Source organism: Rhinopithecus bieti, unplaced genomic scaffold (assembly GCF_001698545.2).
Source record: "Rhinopithecus bieti isolate Rb0 unplaced genomic scaffold, ASM169854v2 scaffold_761, whole genome shotgun sequence".
Classification (NCBI taxonomy): Eukaryota; Metazoa; Chordata; class Mammalia; order Primates; family Cercopithecidae; genus Rhinopithecus; species Rhinopithecus bieti.
In genome coordinates this window covers 438,269-456,356 of record NW_016803176.1, presented here as the reverse complement: position 1 = coordinate 456,356, position 18,088 = coordinate 438,269, and the positions used below count along the sequence as shown (strand labels likewise).

General features: G+C 36.4%; 1 protein-coding gene and 1 long non-coding RNA gene across 5 annotated transcripts in view; one reads left to right on the top strand and one right to left on the bottom strand.

Annotated features, from left to right (window-relative positions):
* Nucleotides 1–18,088, bottom strand: part of INPP4B (inositol polyphosphate-4-phosphatase type II B) — a 551,727-nt gene that overhangs the window by 107,664 nt on the left and 425,975 nt on the right. For all 4 annotated transcript variants that reach the window (XR_001884600.1, XM_017867638.1, XM_017867644.1 and 1 more), the window contains one exon: nucleotides 8,890–9,046. Coding sequence is in view for 3 of the 4 variants with exons in the window: in XM_017867638.1 (XP_017723127.1) it covers nucleotides 8,890–9,046 (157 nt within the window). In the remaining variant the exon portion in view is untranslated. The remainder of the gene's footprint in view (nucleotides 1–8,889; nucleotides 9,047–18,088) is intronic.
* On the top strand, nucleotides 1,680–6,228 carry LOC108526786 (uncharacterized). Its single transcript, XR_001884605.1, has 3 exons — nucleotides 1,680–1,858; nucleotides 2,050–2,232; nucleotides 5,996–6,228. It is a non-coding gene; the product is annotated as an uncharacterized LOC108526786 (long non-coding RNA).

Sequence of the window (18,088 nt, the reverse complement as noted above, 5' to 3'; positions counted from 1 at the left end):
AAGAACAAATCACAAACACTTTCTTATAGAGCCAAGTCTAATGGGGAAATGACATTTAAGATGGAATGTACAATAAATCAGAGATTCAAAGGTTTCAAATAGCGGCCTATAGACCAGTCTTATATGACCTGCAAATTTTATTTGGAATTTATCATGTTTTAGCAATTTTTAACCTTTAAAACAAGTGAGGTATTTTACATAAACCTTCAGATTTATTTGAAAAATCAGAAGGGATGAAAACTTTAGGTCCATGTTCTCCATGGAAATAACTGGCTGGGGCTGGAGCAGTGACCTCCTTTTGGAGGAACATGTACTCTCTACTTTGCTCTGGCTTCTGTCCACTTCACTTGATTCATTCATATTACTTCACATGATGCCTACGGACCTTTGTGCTTGCAAGCCCTGCAGCAAGTGTGACAATATAAATGACAGAATCCAGTAAAAAATAAAACAGGAGGACCTATTCAAAAGCAGTAAATGAGATTTTTTTCCTTTTTCCCTCAGTGGTGTTGCTCCAGACCTGTCAGGATCTTTTGTTTTGTTTTGTTTTAATGTTTGTTTGTTTGAAACAGAGTCTTACTCTGTCACCCAGGCTGGAGTGCAGAGGTGCAATCTCAGCTCACTGCAAGCTCCGCCTCCCAGGTTCATGCCATTCTCCTGCCTTAGCTTCCTGAGTAGCTGGGACTACAGGCGCCCGCCACCACGCTTGGCTAATTTTTTGTATTTTTTAGTAGAGACGGGGTTTCACTGTGTTAGCCAGGATGGTCTCGATCTCCTGACCTCGTAATCTGCCCACCTCGGCCTCCCAAAGTGCTGGGATTACAGGCTTGAGCCACCGCACCCGGGGGGTGCTTTTTATTTACTCTTTTGTGCCATACTCCCTTGGATGTGGGGCTATGTGAATACAGAGCCTCAAAGACACCCAGCCTCACCCTGGCTCTTCTGCACTGGTACCCAAGCATGTTGGTAGGTGGGGGTGGGAAGTGATCATTGGGCTGGCGTGAAGAGGAAGGTTGGGCAGGCATTGGAGAAGCCTGCAGAACTACAAGTGAGGCAAGCCTCCAAGGCCTGCACACAGGCTTCATTGCCCTATTGGACTTCACTGATAAAACACAAAAGCAAAGATAAAATTATTTGGAATTTCAGGATGGCAACTCAGAGCACTAATCTCAGAGCACAGGGCTCTGCTGAGTGAGTGGCCATGTGTGACCACATTGGTCTCACATTCACAGCCTTAACCTGGGTGACCAGGGAAGGCACCCTGGAGAATGTGAAGTTTGGGAATGGGGAAAGCTTTGAAAGCTCAGGAGTGAAAAGCACCAGGTGAGTTCTCAGAAGAGTTTAATATGACTGGATCATGGAGGATGAGGCAGGGTGAGGTGGAAGGAGATATCAAAGTGCCTTGAAGCGGCAGGTCAGATGGGGATAAAGAAATGTAGAGCCATATAAAAAAGGGAGAAAGTGCCTAGAAGAGGCAGGTGGTGGTAAGGGAATTTATCACCTTGTAAAAGAGGGAGAAAGCTTGGCAAACTAGTGAAGCATAAGATATGACTATCTGAGAAACAGTTCATTAAGATATCAAGGGCAAACCTAAAGGCAGGTAAATCTACATACAAAACTGCTCTTAAAATTTAATCATTCCTTTTTCCAATAGACATTCTGAGGATCTCAGACAGAGATCACTCTGGTTGAATTTGAATCCTTGCTTGGATACCCACTACCTCTGTGATCTTAGACAAATTACTTAACCTCTTCATCAATGAAATGGGGATAGAACCAGAAACTCCCCTACAGGCTTGCTGTGAAAAGGAAGAGAGGAAAGAATGTAAAAGTTCATCAAAGTACTTGTCACATAAAGGTGAGTGTAATAAGTGTCAGCTATTAATGTGATCATTACCCCTCCTTTGATACCTCATTTGGTCTCCAAACTGCATTTGATTTTCATCCCTTGATGTTTCTTACACCTCATCTGAGAGTAATCCTCATGCCTCAAGGCTAACAAAGATTTTGCTCACCTTTTTTTCTTCTTTCTCTTTACATTTTATCCAGGTTAATCTATCTGCTGATGCCTCCCAAATGTTTACTTCCTTTCCCAAGTCTTTTATCTCGTAAATGATGCCTTTGGAAGATCTCTCACTAGGTATATCCCTTCAAATACAACTTACTCATGCACTAGACTGTAAAGACAGGGCCATGACTGAACATGTTCCTGGATACAGTAACTGGAACGGGGTAAGTACTCAACAAATATGGAATGAATGAAAGAATCTTCCTCTTTCTTTTCCAATCAACACAAATTTAGTGTCTTTCCATGAGGCTTAATGCCTGAACTATTTTATATATAACTGCATTAATTAGTGAGTTGTTCTAGTCTTTAATTATTACTATTATTTTAGAGACAGAGTCTCTCTGTCACCTAGCCTGGAGTGCAATGGCATGATCTCAGCTCACTGCAACCTCTGCCTCCCGGGTTTAAGTGATTCTCCAGCCTCAGCCTCCCGAGTAGTTGGGACTACAGGTGCATGCTACCATGTTCAGCTAATTTTTGTATTTTTAGTAGAGATGGGGTTTCACCATGTTGGCCAGGCTGGTCTTGAACTCCTGACCTCAAGAGATCCACCTGCTTCGGCCTCCCAAAGTGCTGGTATTACAGGCGTGAGCCACTGTGCCCGGCACAGTCTTTAATTATTTTAAGTGTATTAGATAGATAGCTAATCTAGGGAACCAAAGACAAAGGATGGGAAAGAGGAGCAGTTCACTACAGCCTCATATGTGTTCCTATTTGAAGGTTGGGGTGCACTTTTAGGATGAAAAATCTTTGGCACCAGCAAGACATTAATAACTGGTGACAAATCACTGGCAAATCTCTAGTAGTTACCAGCAGACAGCTGTGCATTTGTCTGTTTGTTTGCTTGTTTACTTTTTACATACAGATGGGCTCTCACTATGCTGCCCAGGTTGGTCTCAAATTCTTGGCTTCCAGTGATCCACCCACCTGGCCTTCCAAAGTGCTTAGATTATAAGTGTGAGCCACAGAGACTGGCCCAGACGATTGTGTTAACTGAAGGCAGACAGAGATAAAGTAAAATATAAGGTATATATAGTGCATTATCAGATCCCAGGAGGAAATGTGGAATGTGCCTTACAAGTTAAAAAGAAACTTTCAAGCCAAAAAGGACATGAGTACCACGAAACTAAAAACAAATTCTAAGCAATGATACGTGGACTAATTCAATGACCTGCATGGATATTTCCCATCTTTGAAAGAAACAACGATGACTCGAAGCCCATACGGGCTCATTAAGGAAAATTATTTCAGAGGAACTTTATCTTTGACAGGATTTACAGCTGGATAGATTAGGAAAAATAATTCAATGGCATAGGATATTTGGCCTTTTATAGGGCATTTCATGATATACTTGTGAAAGATGGAGAAATATAGGCCGTGCAATGATATGAATGGGTGAATATAGAGCTGGTTGAACACACATCCCCAAAGGGTAGTGATTAACCAGCATATTTGAATACATACTGTTCTTTTTAGTAGTGTGCCTTAAGAATCTTTATTTAGATCTGTTTTCTAATCACTTTTACCTGTTACTTCTAGGAATGGACAGAAAATGCATATAAAATGTGAATTAAATAATCCTGAGGAGGTCAGTAGATATGAAGGACGAAAGAAACGGGTATTTATTTAGAGTGTACTCAAAGGCGTTTTATACCAGTCAGTCATGGGTTTAGACATCCATCTCTTCAGTAGAATCGGGATAGACTATTTTAATCTTCTCATTTCCCCAATATTTCATAATGTCTAGTATATAGTGCTGCTTAAATGTTGCTTGAATCTTTAGAAGCCTGAAGGGTAGGTCAAATTTAGCAACGTTTATGGATATCAATAGAATTAGTGGCAAAATGTGGGTATCGAAACAGTGAATGTCAGCTTAGATATCATTAATATTAGAATAGTACCCAAAAGTATGGAGGTGGTCCTCCTGGGTTACTCTGCAGCTATTAAACCATATTTGTATCACTGTGCCTAATTCTATAGACTGCTGAGACAAACTAGAAGATGTTCAGAGAAATGCAAACTATTGGTTATGCTTGAAGCTATTCCTTTGAAGAATGACTGAAAAGGTGACCATTCAAAAGGGACATGAGGGTTGCTTTCAGATACACCTTAGGCTTAATGTAAAGGAAGAAAAGTAAATTTGTTTTTTATTGCAAAGGATATCTGGGCCAGTGGGTAAAATGAAAGAAAACGTATTAGGATCAAGGTCTGGAGTATGCTGCTCTAGAAAATAAAAAGAGTTTTCTACGGCTAAAGATGTGCCTCAAAGGCTAGTTGAAAATTGGCAGATATACTGTAGATAAGCTTCTTAACATATTTTAGGAGGTTTAATTACATAATCTTTAAGACGACATGAAAATCTAAGATTCTAATTTTCACTGATTTTACCTTTGAGTAAGCAGTTTGTGAAACTGAATGCATGTAGTGCTACACAGACGACAGATGATTAGAAAGGTGTTTGTACAAATAAAAGGACAGTCTTTGTTCATTAGGAAACATAAATATACATAAGCTGTAGAACTTTGGAATAGTTATTCTATTATTTCTGTTCAGAACAGCACAAAAAGTTTTACATCTCTCAGCACTATCTGCATTTACCCTGAAAAGACATTTATAAAGCAAGCCAAAAATATATGGTAAAACCTTGGTTCTCAAACAAACAGAAAACCTTCAAAACTACAGATTTAAAATATTACTAAATTAATATACTATGAAAAGGAAAATTTACAACTTGAAAAGAGAAATAGCTGTACATTATAGAACAGTGTAAGAAGGTGGATAAAAGTAGCACAACTCAGATGACCATCTGTTCAGCCATGTTAAGTACACAGCAGCAAAACAAACACAAATTATAGCTACAATGTAAAAATAAAGGAGTGTGATGAAAAATGAAAAACTGTCATAGAATTGATTTACTCCATACTTAAAAATGTATCCCAACATAAATCACAATAATCAAAACCCTATAAAATAAAACAAAATTCCAGAATTTGATTTAAAATAGATACAGAATCTAACAAAAAAACAGAAGTAATACAACATGAAGAATAACATCACTAACAAACGATGCTGCAACAAGTGCTTATTAGTCTTTATCATACCATATGTTGTAATAAATACTACATGTCTCAAATTGCTCACCTAATCAATTCACTAATTAAGTGTAAAAAAGAAAGGAGCAAAATGGCTTCTGCACCCCAACTACGGGCTGGGATAAATTTGAGAATATTGAAGAAATACATTTTATTATCAAAAAAAATATTTTGGAATACAGAAATATGTTATATAATGTCAAACTTCACAGAAACAAGAAATTACAATATGACATTTTCACCCACAGTGGCATGAAATAAGTGAAAATATTTAAGGCTGAGAAGATTGTAATTAGAAGGGTGCTTTTAGATCCTGTTAGTTAGAGTGCCTTTTGTTATAGAGAACTGTCAAAATGTTTCTATCCATCCAGATGTTGATTTCTAAATGCTGTTCTCCAATAAAATGAAACCAGGGTTCTTTAGAAATTGGCCAAACCTGAAGCTGGGGTAGGGAAAATATAAGATGAGACTAGAGCTTCTTATGGTGCCAAAGAGGAATGCAGCAAGTAAAAAAGTAAGAAAATGAGTAAGGGAAATAAGAAAGTAAGGGAGTAAACAACATATGATAGGATGTTGTCAGAAGGACACAGAAACCAGTCTGAATAAGAGAGAACAACTTGAGTCCAAAATAAATAATATTAGTATTGGATTCTTAACCAAATAAACTAAGTATTCAAACAAGAAGAAAAGATTTTGAATGTTATCACCACAAGGAATGATAAACATTTAAAGTGATGAATACGGTAATTACTCTGATGAATACGGTAATAAAGGAGCACATGGGGTTTTACCCCAAAATATGGCTCCCTGATATAATGAATATTTTGAATTACAGGCCCTTGGAGATCAACAGATGCTAGAACAGAATTTTCCTATCTACATAAAGACCGGGCACACCGACGAAGGAGAAGAGTTGTTTCTCCTCTGCCTTGGCTCCACGTCTCTTAATCTTCTACCTCTTCAAAAGCACAGGCTGAAGTTGCCTTAACTGCTTTAAGTCCAGATCTTCAAAAATAAACAAACAAAAAACCAAACAACAATTTCTTGTGATCCATTCCTTGAGTTTCTATTAAGTGAACCCATCCCAGGAGGAAGACTAAAGTCGTCAACAAACCTGGACATATTTTTGTCACAAACCAACAGGCCCAACAGACCACTGTATGTTCTTCAACCCCATTAAATTATCCTAAAAATTATTTGCTTTCTTCCTAAAATCATCCACACTACCTCTCCTTTCCCTTTCCCTTTACATGTAGGGTATATAAGCATCTGTACCCCATTGAGATACTAGGCAATCACTGTGTGATTCTCCCCTTACACATGATAGCAATAAATTTACATTCCTTTTCTCTTACAAATCTGCCTTTCTACGAGTTAATTTTTCAATAACTTTTCAGAGGGCAAAAGGAGAAGCTTTTCATTCACCCACACATACACATTCATTGAGACATCACAGTGAACCCCATAAAAATGTACAATTATTATGTGTCAAATATAATTAAAATTAAAGTTAAAAATAAGTATTCATGAGTCCACATTGATATTTTAAAAAATGGATAAATAAATACATAGAAGAGAGAGGGCAACTCTTCCTTACAAAATAATTCCAGTTCTCACAATCTAATTTATGAGAAAATATCTGAAATTTAAAGACTTAGAGAATCAAAGATGCTTATATGTTAATTATAGCACTATGATAGTACTTAAAAATCTAAAATAATGGCTTCTATTGTGATGAATTCGTTTACAGTCATTATAATATTCGTTCTGGAGAATGATTATGAGGAAATATTCAGACAAAAGTAACATATTTCACACATTTAAATAGTGACTTCTCCTAAAAAAAATTCTAACACAAGAAAGAATTGATGATGAGTGAAATAAACACAGACAATAAGAAAATAAATTAGAGGGTAATATGTTGTAGTTTGACTCTAACCATCCACAACATTGATCTAGTTGTGAATTCTACTTTTGCAGCAACTTCTACTTGGTTTTAGACTATATCTACACAACATCTCATATTCAAATGAAAATGACTCATCTTATCTTACAGATGATTTATCTACTGAATATTTTACCTTTTAAAATGCATTTTGATTGCTCAGATGCAGTCTTCTGGTGAAATACAAGATAAACACACACACACACACACACTATAATTTCAAATATTTTGGAATTTTATTGTCTTCAGTGAGAAGTTTTGGCAACATTGAACAAAAAATGTAACAAAATCCAGTGTCTCTTATTTCTGCTAAAAAATAAAATGTCTTGAAAAAAATCTGTCAATGGACATAGTAAGTCACTAAAATGAATTCTTCTTACCTCATTTTCTAGAGGACAGCAGTGTTTGGCCCATACTTGATAATCAATATATGTTCAATTAAAGACAATTGAAGTATGCTATTTCTTTATGACATAGCTATGACAAGCTTTCATTTTGATTCATGTAAAGTTATGAAGCTAGACAAGATTCATTAACTAATAAAAACTGGTATTATTAAAAACAGAAAATCTCTACATACAGTTAGATCAAGTAGGTGTGAACATAAAGAACATTAGCATAAATGTTTCACCTATATGAATGTATGACAGAGGAAGAGGGACCATCTACAATAAGAACACTTTAGGAAGCCATAGCTTACAATATAATTTAGAAATGGTTCTACTGTTAATCAAGTGATGAAAGATTGATGTTTGAGATAATTAAACTCCTGACAAAAATGTGAGTAATGAAAAATCAGGAAAACAAATTGAGGAAACATAAATCTAATTTTATAAATGTTTCTATTTTCTTATGCTTATGACTCTTTTCTTTTTAAAGTGAAAGAAAGAACAGATTTCAGAAGAAGATAGTAGGATAATATTGCTTATTCTCTACAAACACTTAAGGTACTCAGCAAAAAAGTCTGACTCAACCCTAATAGCAGTTCCTACTGCCATAAAGAGATGTGAACATTTGTCTTGGTTTTTGTGTCAACATTAAGCAAACATTAATCAAATCAACAAAAAGAAAATTTCAAAACCATTTATAGGGACACACCTATAGTTAAAATTTTGTTTGTATTTTCTAGCCAACTTTATAATAAGGTATACATTTGAAAGTATCTGCCTACCTATCTACCTACCTACCCACCTATCTCTCCACAGAAAAACACATGCACTCACATGTATACACATGTATACATGTGTGCATGGTTTCACGAAAATCTAGATTTGTCATATATTTTTTAGAGCAATATGCTAACATGTTCCTTACAATCAAATCTTTCTATATGTTTTGGAGATAATTTACACAAATATTTCTCAGAATAATGCAAAAGTCATCCTATCTGATTACATTCTGTTAAGAAACCACTGTGAGATACTGTGTCTGATACGCCTCTAAGTTTCTAAGAGTTAAGTGCAGATGCTTATTTATCTTTCAAAAAAATTTTGGAGGAATGTGTAAAGGTAGGTTAAACTATGTCAGATCCTTAAAACACTTCTTTTTTCAAGGTTTTTTATGTGGTAAGAGAATAAAAAAAAGAACATTGCTAGCAGTTCTGAAAACACAACTGAGATGCAATTTGATAAATAGCCTTCCATCATCCAAGCCAGAGCTGTGGAAAATCATGCTATCAGCACTTTCATCAAAGATACTATTGACTCCTCTTTTTCTATCTTATTTTATCATGACTTTCTCATTTTGTTTACTCAGTAAATGATTGGGAAAAAAAGATTTCTTACCTCTTGGGTGAGAGGGGATGGGGTCTGCTAACGAAGGTTCCTTTTCTCCATCATTGTTGCCGCCACTGCCTTCACTGCCGCCATCTCTTTCAATCAGTTTGTCCACCATAGCAATAATGCAGTTCAGGCTCTTCCCTACGTTGGCCCACACCCTGTCCTGAAAAAAGCATGAGTATCACTACGTATTTTTATCACAAAAACAAGATAAGGTAAAGTCAGATAAATCTATTTTAGAGAAGCATTTGGAAGGGTAGTCATTAGAATGCAGATGGAGTAGCTCTAAATTCCCATTAATTTGGTCAGACTATGGATATATAATAAATATATGTTCTCTTAATAAAGCAAAAATGAAGTATTATGAATCTTTTATTTAGTACATTATTTTCACTCTAACATAAAGAAATGACCATCATACAATATTAATCCATAATAGAGCACAAATTATGATATTTTAAATGGAAGATATCAATTCTCTTTATCAACACTTATTACGAAAGCAAAGACACACCAATATTTTTAAAGAATGGCCTCCTCTTGTGTTAGAAATTCTTGGAGTATTTTTGGATACATATATTTCAGTAGCATTGAGTATATTCACATTGTCATGCACCCGTTACTAGCATCCACTTCCAGAACTTTTTCATCTTTCTAGACTGAAACTCTATACCACTTACACATGAATTTCAAATTTCTTACTCTTCCAGCCCTTGGCAACCATCATTCTGCTTTCTGTCCCTGTGAATGTGACGATTCTAGGTACTAGAAATTCTGGAAGTATAGTCTTTAGACCACTTCTAACAGAATAGCCCGGAAAATTAGTATGCAGATCCCTGGGTCCCACCAATTGAATCAGAAACCCCGGGAGGAAGGCACAATAAATTGAAATTTTGACGAATTCCTCAGATACTTCTGACCATACTGTCTTATAACTTCTACTTAATATTATACACTAGAGCTACATAATAAGTCATTTTGAGTGATTTATTTCCCAGGAAGCAACCTGTACCACTAATGGGCCTCTTTGCCACTAATCTTCCCAGTTCTGATTAGTAGCAATTTTTGCTTAAGGCAATGCATGCAACTAAATTGTTTGATTCACAAAATTGCTATTATTAATTGTTTAAATACTATTTTTAATATATATATCATGATAGAAGACTGCCATTCCTCACTTCCTTCGTGCTTCTCTTCCTATATCATCTAGCTCTGACTCCTAATTTCTCTCTCCAGGCATAATATCCAGACAGATTTATGGTTTTCCCTGCATTATACCACAGAACAACCTTTCAGTGGGTGCTTTCTCTATAAAAGAGGTATCTCAGGAACATGGAGTACCACGTAATGTAAAGATAGTACTAAATTATAGTATTTCCTTAGTGGTTTGTATATTTTTTCTCAAATGTACTTTTTTTTTTTTTTTTTGCCTAAGCTAATTTTGCTACTTCATAAACATATAAATTAATTTTGGAAAGGATAAATCAAGGAATAGAAACTAAAGTTGAATTGAGATTATGCGACGGCTATCTTGTAAAGACAGAGTGCACAGACGTGCCTACTTTAGCTGAGGAAGTAATAGGGTTTTAAAGAAAAGCAGAACATTCAAAGCTAGCACAGGTGATTTTGGATCCTTATGTGACATGCTACCTAGGAGACACTGAGAAAAGTATTTCATCCCTGGGGAAGCCCAGTCGTCTCAGTTGGAATGATAATTATTGCTCTAACTACCTCACCAAACTACAGTGGGAGCCAAATGTTGTGTTTTCTATGACGGCACTTGTTAAAATTACTACCATTTGGCAAAATCACATCCAAAACTTCCTGGCTTTCCTAAGTGAATCAAGCTTTCTCCTCACCCTGTAACCCTGAGTGGGAAGTATTCTTTTAACCACATGTGATTATAACAATCTTTCCCCTAAAGTCAGATCTTTCCACAAAGAATTGAAAGCACTTTACCTCTAAGAAAAATTTAAACATCAATCACATCCATAGATTACATCATCATCTGCCTGTTGTCTGAAAAAATGATGTAAAGTAACCTCTGAGCCATCAACCAGGAGAGCTAAGGAAGCTCATTTATTCCAGGAGGAAATGCTGGGGAAAGGTAAGTAACCAGATGGTCTTGACATCAGTTGGATTGGGATTTGGTGAGGAGCTTCCATTCTGGAGCACAATAACAAACTCATGGCCTCTCTTTTGAATATATCTTAATCACTACCACCAACTGCATCTTTAAGGTGATCAAATTGAAAAATGAAACAACTCTCCAGCTAAAATTGGAAATCAACTGCTACTGAGGGAAAAAAAAAGGGGAGCAGATTCCTCTCAATTTTTCAGATTAGCTTTGTACACAAGTTGTCAACTCTCTTCCTGTTGTCCATGTTGAAAGCAACTTGTGTGTGTGTTTATGTGTGTGTGTGCGCATATGTGACACAGTTGGCTCACTGCAGCCTTGATCTCCCGATAAAATGATCAAATGATCAAATGATCCTCCCACCTCAGCCTCCCAAGTAGCTGGGACCACAGGTGCGCCCACCAAGCCTAACTAATTTTTGCAATTTTTGCAGAGATGGGGTTTTACTATGTTGCCCAGGCTGATCTTGAACTCCTGGGCTCAAGTGATCCACCCACCTCAGCCTCCCAAAGTTCTGGCATTACAAGTGGGAGCCACTGCACCTCAGGGAACTTTATATTTTGATCAAAGATCAAGTTACATTGCACGTTGCTTTTCTTACATAAAGGAATGTAAGGGATAGATCAACTTCTCTTAATCACATCTCTGAAGAGCCTGAAAATAAAAGTATTTAAAAGATAATTTGACATTCACACGTATATATTGTTCTTCCTTTCCAAACAGCTCAGGTTGTAAGATTTCACTGGTAGAAAAATCACCTTTGTAGCCTGTAAAGAGATCTTTGTTGGTCTGAGGAGCAAAACGAAGCATGTTCATTGGCTAAAACCAATCAGCATGTCATAAAGGGCTATATACGGTAGGCAGAATTAAAAAAAAATTTAGTCATTAATGTTTAGAGGACACAGAAGATGAGACAAATATTTGTTAGGGGTGGGAAATTGAGCAGTCTCTTCTGTGATACTAACACACAATTAATGCATAATCAAATATTTGCTTGAGGGGACACTCAACAGCAGACCCTAAGCAGACTCCTTCTATTCCTTGTCTGTTGGAGAGGAGATGCTGCCTATCTGGTGGTGAGAGAATTCAGCCTTGCTGGTCATGGCCTCCTTCTCTTTTATGGCCTTTACTAAGTAGTTATTACTACTTAGTAGCAGTTAATAAAGTTATTGATGTGTGTTTCTGTCTCTAATATGACTGAGTTATTTGAGAACTGTGTTCTTGTTTTGTGGCACAGGGCCTGGCTCTCAGAAATTTTTGTTGGAGGAAAGGAAAGAAGGCAGGTGAAAAAAGAGGGAAGAAGTAAGAGAGGGAAGAGAGGGAGGTGACTCCAAAGACAGATTAAAGGCTATATTTATATTCATTTTGTATATGCACATTAGCTAATTTAATGTTCAAAAGCCACCAAATAAGGTTACTGTTATTGACTCAGTTTTTAGAGATAAAGGACTTCTTGTAAGAGATGTTTACTAACATTCAACATTAAAATGGTATAAATGGACTAGAACTTCCATTCGGTTTGGTTCCAAAGACTTGATTCTTTCACTGTGATTTTCCACAGAAATGGGGTACACAGTAGCACTAACTATGCAGAAAAAAAAAAAAAAAAAAAAAAAAAAAAAAAAAAAAGGAGCCCAGGAAGGGTGAGGTAGAGGTGTGTGCCACCTTACAGGAGCAAGACTAGGTTTTAGTTATCTGAGACTTAAATGTGAGAAGAGATAAGTCGACAAAATGAACTGGCTGGTCCCATCTCATGTACCCTCAAGTCTGAGATCAAAGATGTCTTACAAGCAGTGATAGAGCGGTCATTTGGTTAAAGGGTCATTCAGTTTGGCACAAAGGACATAAGTGACCTGCATTAATAAAGGAGTATCAGGATCAAGGCCCCAGATCCATTCATGTGATCAGGATATAGAGCAGGGTGCAGATAACAAGGAGGAAAGGTGATTATTCAATTACTAGGAGACTGGAGTACATGGTAGTCAATTGTTTTGAAACTAGGATGCTAGAGAAGGGTAAGAAAGATTTTTAAAGGGAAGCCTTGAATATCTGAGTTTTTTCTTAAGCCCCTTTCCATTATATCTCTGTGAAAACATACACAGAGGAAAGTTACCAGCACAAATACATTCTCATTCTGATGATTTGTACTCACTGTGCCAGTCCACAGGGGAAATACCTTGTGCCTAGATTGCTGGTATGGGGCTAGGGCCTACTCTTCTTTCTTCTCTACTAAAATCACACAATTAGTTTCAGATTGCTCCCATGATGAAGAAAGGCTGATTAGTGGGAAGACAACAGTAGCATAAGAATGTGGCTGCAGTACGTGGTGCTTCCAGCCCCTCCAGATCCTGCTTAGCTCCCCGCCACACGAGAGGATTAAAAGCCACTACCACCTATCAGAGAAATGGATTGCTGGGCCTTTTCCCCAGAAACAGCAGCCATTATCTTGCTAGGTCCCCTACTGTATGAAGGAAGTAATGGGGAATCAGCAGGTTAAAGTCTAATCTTTATTCAGTGGAGCCTAATTGGTGTATTTAACCTCCATGGAGCCTTCACAACAACCCTACTCCTTGGAGGTGAACTGGCTATAAACTTTTCCTGGTCAGTGAGGGCATAGAGTCAGTGGGGAACCAGCAGCAATGTTTATTTCACTCTGAGTCAGGTGCTGTTTTATTTCTGGGTTACAATCTAAGCTAACATCCAGGTCAAACCCACTGGCAGTAGATGCAGAAATGTTGACGGATGTAGCCACGGGGTCATTACACCTGGCAGAGTGAGCCATGAAGGCAGGCAGCATGATGGTGACTCAGCATGTCACACAATTATGAGTTTAGTAGCATCAAGAGAAATCCTGACTGCTTTGGAGCAGTATATTTGGAGAATATATTTTTTAACTTAAAAAATATATTCCGTAATGCTTAGCTGACCAACGTTTTCTAAGGCCAATTTTTGATCAGAAAGAATGTGAACACTAAGCCAGAGCTGATATAGATGTACAAAATAGCCCTGATGTATCTATATTTCCGGAATAATTTCTCACTTGTCATTATCAATTTCTGAGGACTTTGATTAGAAACAGTCAGTGAATTAACAAGGCCAATCCCATCTTTAAAAAGAAGCTTCCATTTATCCTTGATTTTGATAGAGAGCAATATGCTGTATACTGGCCAAGGTCTGTAATACTGAAAACCTTTGTTCTTTCAAGAGCTGGATAGCTTTTCTCCCTGAACCCTTTATCCAGACTCTTAGGTAAATTGAGTTGCACTTAAAATATTCTGTGTTTCAAACTGGCAAGTGTATAGCCCACGATATCTGTCTCTTTCACACACACCCACACCCACACACATACACACACCACATATCAACATACACACATCAACACACACACACATTCACTAAAAATAGCCAGACACATAAACATCCACCAGATGAGATTCCCTGATCTTTGCTTCCTGTTGGTCCTCCTGCTTTAACTTCACCTATTTCCTCATGTAAAAATACCTGACCTTCATCTCCCAATAACTACACTCAGTTTAAAATTCACTCCTGGCCTCATCCTGAAAACGAATCCCCTGTAACAAAAATGGACTCAATTAGCCATTGTTTCTCCAATTTTGACCTCTCCAGATTCCCCTGGCTTGGATTTTTCTCATGCCTATATTATTGGCTATCACAAAATCAGGTCTATCTATAAGTGCCACATTAATCGTCACTGATCACCATCCTCATTTGATTATTTCTAATCAAAAGCAGGCCTAGTACTATAGCCAATATTACATTCTTTCCTCAGCCTGGAGGCACATCTATAGTTGGGTAGAACTAGATAATCCTTATTTTTCATTAGTCTTCAAAATGAAACCTTCATCCAGATGTCTTCTTGTGGTCTTAGAAACATGCTGTTACATTAAATCAACATATATTTACTAGACATCTGCTATATGCCAGTTCAGTGCTAAACATCAAAGATTTGAAGGAAACTTTGGGAGATCTAATATTTCTAATATCTTGAAACATGTTGGCTTTTATACCTAGAATACTTTCTCCATTATCTTCCATCAATCTAAATTCTTCCTCTTTCAAATCTCACCATCTCCAAGAATGTTTCCTGCTTCTCTCCTTTCTCTTTGCCTAACATGCTTTTTTTCTTTTTAATAGACTGTGTGCTCTATAAATGAAATGACTATTATTTTTTAATCATTTTATTCTCATGTCTTAGTCCTAGAGAGGAAGTGGATGAATAAAAGAAGAATGGTTACAGGAATAAAAGAAAGAAAAAGGGGGTGATTCCTCCATCTTTTCTGACTGTCACATAACCACTCTCTGAATATTTTTGGCATTTTTAAATTTCAAAATTTCTTCTTCTTCCTTTATTTTTAGAGATTAGATCTCCCTCTGTTGCCCAGACTAGAATGCAGTGAGGCGATCATAGCTCACTGCAACCTCAAACACCTAGGCTTAAGCAATCTTCCTGCGTCAGTCTCCCAAGTAGCTGGGACGACAGGTGTCTGCCACCACACTTGGCTTGGCATTTTTAATGTGTATCACACAACCACTTGCATCCTTGGAATATCTTTCAATACCTCTGTTCATTTTATGAGTGCTAGTCATCTTACTTAAATGAGATGATATTACTGTTAAGGTCAGGTTTCGTATAAGTGCCTATACCACTGTTGCACACTGTTTATACTTATTGAATATCTCTTGACTGACTTACTAATCTGTTATTTGGTAGTAAAAAGAAACGATACTATAAGAAGTTCTTATTACATGCATCTTCAAATTGAATTTAGAACCAAGTTCCTACTCCGAATGGCTACATTCAACCTAATAAATGCCACATCATGCTAAAGCTTTCAATTCAGTGAAAATGTTAAATAAAGCATTTGCTTAATAATAAGTGAAAAAATTCCACTGATTGACTAAAGCTTTTAACTTTAAATTGGTAACTGGATGCTATCTGCACACCATTAGATACTTTGCCAACTGGTTGAATTGTATGATGTTATCAGTTAGTGTGCTGTGCACAACCATTTTCAAAGACTAATTCTTTTTAATTGTATGTACCTTAATAAATCAAGCCAATGGTCTGCCTTACTACACCATAGTGTTTCCTTTACTTATTCACTAAATTTTGGAGTTAAAAATTTTCTATTTGGGAAACAATATCTCATTATTCAAAATAAAATATATTAAACTTTGAGGGCACTTGATTTGAATGTAATAATACATTTCTAAAGTGTATGTATGCAAGTTTGCACATTCATTATACACAGGCACATCAAAATACCTGATATTGAACCAGGCATTATAAATGTCTAGAAAATATCCAAGGGAGATGATGGTATCCAATACAGAACTGCAGGAAAATCATTACATTATTTTACATAATCATTACATTATTTCATTACATTAATAGAAATAAACTATCTATTAAAATACAGGTTTGAATTGGAGGATGAGCTGCTGATTCAGCAAGTCTATCCATTCACTTATTCCTACATTAATTCTGAAAAAGACATTGAGCTAGGATGTATAGGACATGTTAGGTGTTATAAAAGAGGGGACTGAAGGTGAAAATATTAACTGCATATGGGAAAATCTAGAAATTGGCAGGATTTCACGAATATGCATGCACATAAAGATCTCATCAGGGGTTTATTTTCTTTAATAGAACATTTGTGCATTTTGATGGACAGTCATGAACTTTGCTTAATCACCTTTTGTGGACCTTCATATTGGATAAATATTCAAAGCACATTTCTCTTGGGTGATATAGACTGGAGAAGTTCAGGAATGTTTCCCATCCATCAAGAAAACAGAGGATAGAACACATTCAGTTGCCATATAGGGAACAACTGGCCCCAATCTCCCTGCCTTTGACTGCCCTTTCTGATGGTGACAGTGAATGCTTTGTGTGTTCCCTCCTTCTTTTAAGATTAACAAAACCATACAACCCTATTATGTGTGACTTAGGGATAAAAAAATAAAAAGCTGAGACAAGGGGCAAATAGTTGCTTTCAATTTACATTTGCTGGGAAACATCTGAAGAAATTATTTCTGTGTAACTAGAACCTTTGTAATCTGCACATGAAAAATTAAATAAAGTTGCCACCACTGGTTTCTGGAGGCTTCTGAAGTCCTTCATTAGTCATGACCTTAGTTTTGGTCATCTCTGATTTTCTGTGTCTATCTTGAATTTTATCACTTTCTATATTTGAAGATATTTTGAAGATGACTTAAATAGTCACTACATACAGAGTTGATTAAGACACTAGGAAATATGCACTAGGGAGAGGGGGATATTTTGCAGATGGCTAGAATAGTTATCTTAGAGCTAATTAAGACACTGGGAAATAAGAACTGAGAAGGACATAACTGGGTACTCCTCACTGGAAGGGAGAAACAAAATCCTCAAAAGGACTCATGAATTATAGTGGGAGAAAAGCTACTGGACATAGGGCAGAATTATATTAAGTTGAAATATTCTGTTTCAAAATAAGAAGACAAATAAAAATAACCATCTGCAGACAAATTTCAAAGACATTAATTTATTCTATAAATGTGTATTGAGTACCTTTTGTATTCACACACTTCACTAACTGTGTAAATGCAACAGTGAATGAGACATTGTTTTTTTCCTATCAGAGCTTATAAAGTTCATGAACACATGGAGAAAACAGACATATAAACAACTGATTATAATCAGTGTTCACTAGGCTATGTGGTCATGTAATATAAGAGTAATGCTTCATTATACAAAATGATTTGAAGTTGGATATATATACATATATACTAATATATATACACACATATATATGCACCTGTCTATCACTTACAAAATTTGGAAGTAAATGGCCACATTTTAGTAGAGATAATACTCATTTAGGTTACCAAGTTATAAGGTGTTGCTTTGAAAAAGTTTAATCATAGATTAATATCAAGTAGTCTATAAAAATTTGTTACTTCTAAAGAATGAGAATGATTTATCTCCTTATTAAGATCAGGACAATGGTTTTATTTTTTATTTTTATTTATTTATTTTGAGACAAGGTCTCACTCTGCTACCCA